We start from the raw sequence: 7,831 nt of genomic DNA on the forward strand, positions 1-7,831 counted from the left end.
ATGCATATCCTAGCTTCTGGGCCTGAGTAGCAGGCAGTTTACTTTGGGCATGCTTTTCATCCGGACGTGAAAATACTGCCCCCTATCCCAGAGAGGTTTTAAGAGCAAAACATGCCGCTTTGTTCTGGGCCAGCTGCAGTTGAACTAGGTTTTTCCTAGTTCTGGACCACACGACTGGACAATAATCACGATTAGGCAAAACTAGAGCCTGCAGAGCTTGCATTTTGGAGTGTGGTGTCAAAAAAGCAGAGCATCTCTTTATTACGACTAGACCTCTCCCCATCTTTGCAACCATTTAATCTATATGTTTTGACCATGAGAGTTTACAATCTAAGGTAACGCCAAGTAATTTAGTCTCCTCAACTTGTTCATCAGTGACACCATTCATTACCAGATTCAGCTGAGGTCTAGCACATAAGGAATGATTTGTGCCAAATACAATGCTCTTAGTTTTAGAGATGTTCAGGACTAGTTTATTACTGGCCACCCATTCCGAAACAGACTGCAACTCTTTGTTAAGGGTTTCAGTGACTTCATTACCTGTGGTTGCTGATGCGTATATGGTTGAATCATCAGCTTACATGGACACACATGCTTTGTTTAATGCCAGTGGCAGGTCATTGGTAAAAATAGAAAAGAGTAGACGGTCTGGAGAGCTGCCCTGCTGTACACCACACTTTACATGTTTGACATTAGAGAAGCTTCCATTAAAGAAAACGCTTTGAGTTCTATTAGATAGATAGCTTTGAATCCACGATGTGGCAGAGGTTGAAAAGCCATAGAACTTAAGTATTTTCAACAACAGGTTAAGGTCAATAATATCAAAGGCTGCACTGAAATCTAACAGTACAGCTCCAATAATCTTCTTATTATCAATTTCTTTCAACCAAGCATCAGTCATTTGTGTCAGTGCAGTACATGTTGAGTGCCCTTCTCTATAAGCATGCTGAAAGTCTGTTGTTAATTTGTTAACAGAAAAATAACATTGTATTTGGTCAAACACAATTTTTTCCAACAGTTTGCTAAGAGCTGGCAGCAAGCTTATAGGTCTGCTGTTAGAACCAGTAAAGGCCGCTTTACCACTCTTGGGTAGCGGAATTACTTTGGCTTCCCCTAGGCCTGAGGACAAAGACTTTCCTCTAGGCTCAGATTAAAAACATGACAGATAGGAGTGGCTATAGAGTCAGTCACCATCCTTAGTAGCTTTCCATCTAAGTTGTCAATGCCAGGAGGTTTGTCATTGTCGATCGTTAATAATAGTTTTTCCACCTCTCCCACACTAACTTTACAAAATTCAAACTTGCACTGCTTTTCTTTTCATTATAAATTTTTTTATGCATGAATATAATTGCTCACTGTTTGTCGTGGGCATTTCTTGCCTAAGTTTGCCCACTTTGCCAATGAAATAATAATTAAAATAATTGCCAATATCAAATGGTTTAGTGACGAATAAGCCATCTGATTCGATGAAAGATGGAGTTGAATTCGTCTTTCTGCCCATAATTTCATATAAAGTACTCAAGTCTTTTTCCATCTTTCTTTATATCATCGATCTTGGCTTCATAATAAAGTTTATTCTTCTTTTTGTTGAGTTTAGTCAGATAATTTCTCAATTTGCAGTAAGTAAGCCAGTCAGATGTACAGCCAGACTTATAAGCCACTCCTTTTGCCCCATCTCTTTCAACCATACCGTTTTTCAATTCCTCCAATTTCATATATTCATCAAGTGCATCATCTGGATGCTCCTCATTAATCACATCAGACCAACAAATATTTTTAACATCATCCACATGAGTCACAGCAAAATCTTTTGTATGATCTCTTATATACTATTTTAGGCCCAGCTGTTGGAACTTTGGCTTTTCTGGATATAGCCACTATATTGTGATCACTGCATCCAATGGGTACGGATATAGCTTTAGAACAACATTTTACAGCATTAGTAAAAATGTGATCGATATATGTGGATTATCTTGTTCCTGTAGTGTTTATAAACACCTGTCTGATCAGGATGAACAATACCTGGTAAAAACCCTTCTAATTCTGAGTGCTATGCATTTTGCTAGTATTTTTGCATTGCAACATTGAAGCTCTGATGACGACTGTTGACTGGCGGGCAGCTCTGGTGACGACTGTTGACTGGCGGGCAGCTCTGGTGACGACTGTTGACTGGCGGGCAGCTCTGGTGACGACTGTTGACTGGCGGGCAGCTCTGGTGACTGTTGACTGGCGTGGCTGGGTTGACGCACTTGTAGCCTGGTGCGTGGTGCTGGTACTGGGCTTACCAGATTATGTACACGCACCTCCAGGCTAGTGCGGGGAGCGGGAACAGGACGAGTCGGACTGGGTTGACGCACTTCCGGGTCCGCACGAGAGACAGGAGCTGGAAACCCAGGGCTATGGAGGCGCACAGTCGGTCTCGATCTTACCTCCTGCACAACCCGTCTTGGCCAATCTTGGTGTTCTCTGGCAAATGCCAAACGTCCTGCACGGTGTTGGGCTGTAAGCACAACCCCCACCTGTGGACGTCGGGCCCTCATATTACCCTCATGGAGTCTGTTTCTGACCGTTTGAGCAGACACATACACATTTGTGGCCTGCTGGAGGTCATTTTGCAGGGCTCTGGCAGTGCTCCTCCTGCTCCTCCTTGCACAAAGGCGGAGGTAGCGGTTCTGCTGCTGGATTGTTGCCTTCCTACGGCCTCCTCCACGTCTCCTGATGTACTGGCCTGTCTCCTGGTAGCGCCTCCATGCTCTGGACACTACGCTGACAGACACAGCAAACCTTCTTGCCACAGCTCGCATTGATGTGCCATCCTGGATGAACTGCACTACCTGAGCCACTTGTGTGGGTTGTAGACTCCGTCTTATGCTACCACTAGAGTGAAAGCACCGCCAGCATTCAAAAGTGACCAAAACATCAGCCAGGAAGCATAGGAACTGAGAAGTGGTCTGTGGTTACCACCTGCAGAACCACTCCTTTATTGGGGGTGTCTTGCTAATTGCCTATAATTTCCACCTGTTGTCTATTCCATTTGCACAACAGCATGTGAAATTTATTGTCAATCAGTGTTGCTTCCTAAGTGGACAGTTTGATTTCACAGAAGTGTGATTGACTTGGAGTTACATTGTGTTGTTTAAGTGTTCCCTTTATTTTTTGAGCAGTATATTTTGTCAGCATCAGAACTTTAAGAGGTTGAAACCAAACCTGATACTTATTTTAAAATGCCCATGGAGCATGGAAGTAAATAGGCCTAAAGATTTCTGAAAGGTTTTGCTACATATCAGGCAGTGTTACATCCATAAAATGTAAATGAACACATAGCGTTATAGCCATTGTCTCTGTACTGTGCTAGAGCGCAGGGAAATGTACGCAGGGTTGTTTTTAACCTCCTACAGTAAGGACAAGTAACACAATGATTAATTAATGTCATTGATATGGTTCATTAAAGGCCATATCTGCCACATACGTGTTCCTATCTATTAATGTCCTTCTCATTAAAACATGATTACATAATTCCATTAAAGGCATGCAATATGTACTTTCCTCAGAACCGCAGCATCCAACATGCTGAGAACCTGCTTTACTCATTATGTGTGTGTGTACAGTGCCTTCAGAAAATATTCCACATTTTGTTGTGTTACAAAGTGGGATTAAAATGGAGATAATAAAAAAAAGTCAACAATCTACACAAAATACTAACATATGTAGAAAGTGTTTCAAAAATAAAACACTAATATATCTTGATTAAATAAGTATTCAACCCGTTGAGTCAATACATGTTAGAATCACCTTTGGCAGTGGTTACAGCTGTGAGTCTTTCTGGGTAAGTCCCTAAGAGATTTACACACCTGGATTGTGCAACATTTGCCCACTATTATTTTCTAAAATCTTCAAGGTCTGTCAAATTGGTTGTTGATCATTGCTAGACAACCATTTTCAGGTCTTGCCATATCTTTTCAAGCAGATTTAGGTCAAAACTGTAACTTGGACTCTCAGGAACATTCACTGTCTTCTTGGTAAGCAACTCCAGTGTAGATTTGGCCTTGTGCTTTAGGTTATTGTCCTGCTGAAAGTTGAATAAATCTCACAGTGTCTGGTGGAAATGAACAAGGTTTTCCTCTAGGATTTTGCCTGTGCTAAATTTCATTCTGTGTCTTTTTTATCCTGAAAAACTCCCCAGTCCATTAACGATTCCAAGCATACTCATAACATGATGCAGCCACCATTATGCTTGAAAATATGGAGAGTGGTACTAAGTAATGTGTTCTATTGGATTTGCCCCAAACATAACAGTTTGTATTCAGGACAAAAAGTTAATGGCTTTGACATTTTTTTTGGCAGTATTCCTTTAGTGCTTTGTTGCAAACAGGATGCATGTTTTGGAATATTTCTATTCTGTACAAGCTTCCTTATTTTCACGCTGTCAATTGGGTTAGTATTGTGGAGTAACTGCAATGTTGTTGAGCCATCCTCAGTTTTATCCTATCACAGCCATTAAACTCTGTAACTGTTGACCTCGTGGTGAAATCCCTGAGCAGTTTTCTTCCTCTCCGGCAACTGAGTTAGGAAGGACGCCTGTATCTTTGTAATGACTGTGTGTATTGATAGACCATCCAAAGTGTAATTAATAACTTCACCATGCTCAAAGGGATATTCAATGTCTGCTTTTTTATGTTTACCCATCTACCAATAGGTGCCCTTCTTTGCGAGGCATTGAAAAACCTCCCTGGTCTTTGTGATTGAATCTGTGTTTGAAATTCACTGCTTGATAATTGTATGTGTGGGGTATAGAGATGACGTAGTCATTAAAAAATAATGTTAAACACTATTATTGAGTCCATGCAACTTATTATCTGACATGCTAAGCACATTTTTACGCCTGAACATCTTTAGGCTTGCCATAACAAAGGGGTTGAATACTTGGGGTCAGCTTTTCATTTTTTATTCATTTGTAAAAATAACAATAAAAACATTATTCCACTTTGACATCATGGGGTATTGTGTTAAATTTAGGCTGTAACACCACAACATTTTGTAAAAGTCAAGGGGTGTGAATACTTTCTGAAAGCACTGTATGTGTGTGCATGTGTTTGTGCATGTGTTTGTGCGTGTGCGTGTGTGTGTGTGTGTGTGTGTGTGTGTGTGTGTGTGTGTGTGTGTGTGTGTGTGTGTGTTGTGTGTGCCTGTGTATGAGTGGTGTGTGGTGTGTGTCAGCTACTTAAAAAACAATAATAATACCAAAATATAGTAATTTGCATCATGACAACCATTTTCTTAATTATCATGCCATGTGCATTATCTTAACCATGCATCTCATTTGCATGCAACAACAAAAAATGAAATGCAGATAATTCTCATAAACTATCTAGGAGAAAAAACTATTGGGACACAATCGAAAGACTAACAGATTATTACAATGGTAAGTGAATTGATTCAGAAGACAAATCTCCAGTGGCTATAATGAAAGAACAACTTAACTGCATCCTTAGAAGAAATACAGCATTGTAATCATCTAATTAGGGAAAATAGGTTATACAATTCCTGTGATAAAACAGATTCTATTGCCTCTGCCAATCATTTACAACAATTAATCCTCTAATGAGTGTGCATCTGTAGTGTATTCAAAATATATGTATGAAATACTGTATTAATCCAACCTGTACAAACAAAGATTCTGTCCCAACGTGGTGTTACACTGACTTCCTCCGGGAGTGGGGGTACTCCTTGAAGCTGTGCCGAGGCGAGAGTGTGTTCCCTGGGGACGAGAGTCCTGTGTTGTCCCTGGGGGAGCAGCCCTGGGTCCTGTATGAGATGGAGCTGTAGTAGACAGAGTTAATGTTACACCCGTGGTGCTCGCTGCGGGAAGGCAGGGGGCTGTCACACACCCCCAGACGGTAGCACATACAGGAGCACAGGGAGCCCAGGGGGGACTCTGTCCTTAGTCTGCCTGTGCCACGCAGCTGTAAGTGCAGCCTCTGCTTGCAGGGTGCACCCCTGGCCATGTCCCTCTCCTCCTGCTCCTCCACTGGGGAGGTGATGAGGTTAGTGCGGCTGGTGCCCTCCTCCATGGGCCGGAAAAGGTTGCTGTGACTGCGGCTCTGCCCCATCCTGTCCCTCCCCCTGTCCCTGCCCCCAAGGTCTACTCTGCCCTGCTCTGGTCCTCCTCCTCCTTCTACTCCATGGAGCCCCATGGTAAGCAGGCCCCTCTCCCTCTTGATGGAGGCCCTCTCCTGGGCGTCCCTCCTCTCGTCCTCTGTGTTCATGGTGAGGAAGCGCAGCACTACCAGGTTGAGGAAGGCTCCGATCACTGTCAACCCCACCAGGATGTACATGAAGCTGAAGGCCACATAGGGCGTCTTCTCCTGGAGGTCCTCCTTCTTCTGCAGGGCCACAAAGTCCCCGAACCCAATGGTGGTGAGCGTGATGAAGCAGTAGTAGTAGGCGTGGAAGAAGGTCCAGCCCTCGTAGTGGGAGAAGGCTGCTGCCCCGACACACAGGGTGCCGATGCAGGACAGGAAGCCCACCGAGACCATGTTCTCCATGGACACCTCAGTCCTCCGTAACCCCAGGCACTGCTTGGCCCTGCGCAGGAGGTAGCGGACGAACGTGTTCATCCTCTCGCCCAGGCTCTGGAACATGACCAGGGTAAGAGGGATGCCCAGCACAGCATAGAACATGCAAAAGACCTTCCCAGCATCTGTGCCTGGAGCTGCATGGCCATAACCTGTGGAGATAGACGCCACAATTACTCTTTACTGTAGGTGATTGCAGACCAATACTGAGGCTTTTGATGCTAAGGAATGCAGAGAATAAGGAAGTACATACTACAATATTCTGTTCAATTTATTAAATGACACTTTAAAATAGGCCAATGGCTACCTGCAATGCAAATTGAACATCCCTAACTTCTGCACAGTAGGCTATTCACCGATGCAGAACACTGCAGACACTGTATTTATAAAACTATTTCCTGACACCTGCAACACACTCAGACATAACAAACGTAATTGAAGCAAGCAAAACTTGCCAATGGTGGTGATGACCGTGATGGCAAAGTAGAAAGACCCGGCGAATTTCCACTGTCTCCCGGCGTGGTGGAGCTCCGCTTGCAGCACCACCTGCTCGATCTGCCGGTAGTCGTCCTCGGACAACCGGTACTTCTTTTTCATCTCGTTGCGCTTCAGCTCCAGGATGCGTCGGCGGGAGCTCTCTGTCTCTGATTCGAGCGCGTCGAACACCGCGGCTCCCACCAGCAGGTAGGAAAACATGCAGAGGATGAGAGAGAGGGTCCGCACATTCTGCTTCTTCATCTTCAAGCCCTCGGAGCCGAAACACTCGGCCGGATCTCTGAGAGAGCAGAGCACCCTTACAGGTGGTAGTGGTGCTCACTGTGGTCCACCTCTTTCGCCCCCTCTGGCTGTGGCGTAGAATCCAGCAGCAGTGGTGGTGTTGGAAGGAGGCGCAAACAGATAAGAGAGAAAGTGAATGGAATGTAATGTACAGTACGTTGTGTTCTTTTCCCCTTCAAACAAAATGCACACCAAGTCCTAAGGCTAGGTTACGTGGATTCACTGTGCATTTCTGTCAATTACATTTCAAATATTCCCAACATTTTCCAGCAGTTTCTCAATTTTTCAATCATAATTTTTATTCTTTGCATATTGTAGAACGTTTAGAGAGAATCAATGCTCGCGAGATTTTTGAGATCCAAGTCATTCTGTCCAAAATATAAATTTCTCCAGCGTTGTGCATGCCGTGATATGGAGGGCCTATAGACTAACTTTGAAAATGTTTGACTTTATTCTTATACAAAATGTACACTGTTGCC

The 7,831-nt window shown here is 43.7% G+C and overlaps 1 protein-coding gene across 1 annotated transcript; it reads right to left on the reverse strand.

Annotated features, from left to right (window-relative positions):
• Positions 1–5,193: 5,193 nt before the first annotated feature.
• On the reverse strand, positions 5,194–7,313 carry LOC106571966 (potassium channel subfamily K member 9-like). The gene is made up of 2 exons (XM_014145584.2): positions 7,031–7,313; positions 5,194–6,727 (listed from the first exon to the last, which is right to left on the reverse strand). Exons 1-2 carry the CDS (start codon positions 7,311–7,313, stop codon positions 5,694–5,696), a joined length of 1,317 nt encoding a protein of 438 aa, XP_014001059.1. The 3' UTR covers positions 5,194–5,693.
• Between the last annotated feature and the right edge of the window lie 518 nt (positions 7,314–7,831).

The sequence above is a fragment of the Salmo salar genome, chromosome ssa15 (assembly GCF_905237065.1).
Source record: "Salmo salar chromosome ssa15, Ssal_v3.1, whole genome shotgun sequence".
Lineage (NCBI taxonomy): Eukaryota > Metazoa > Chordata > Actinopteri > Salmoniformes > Salmonidae > Salmo > Salmo salar.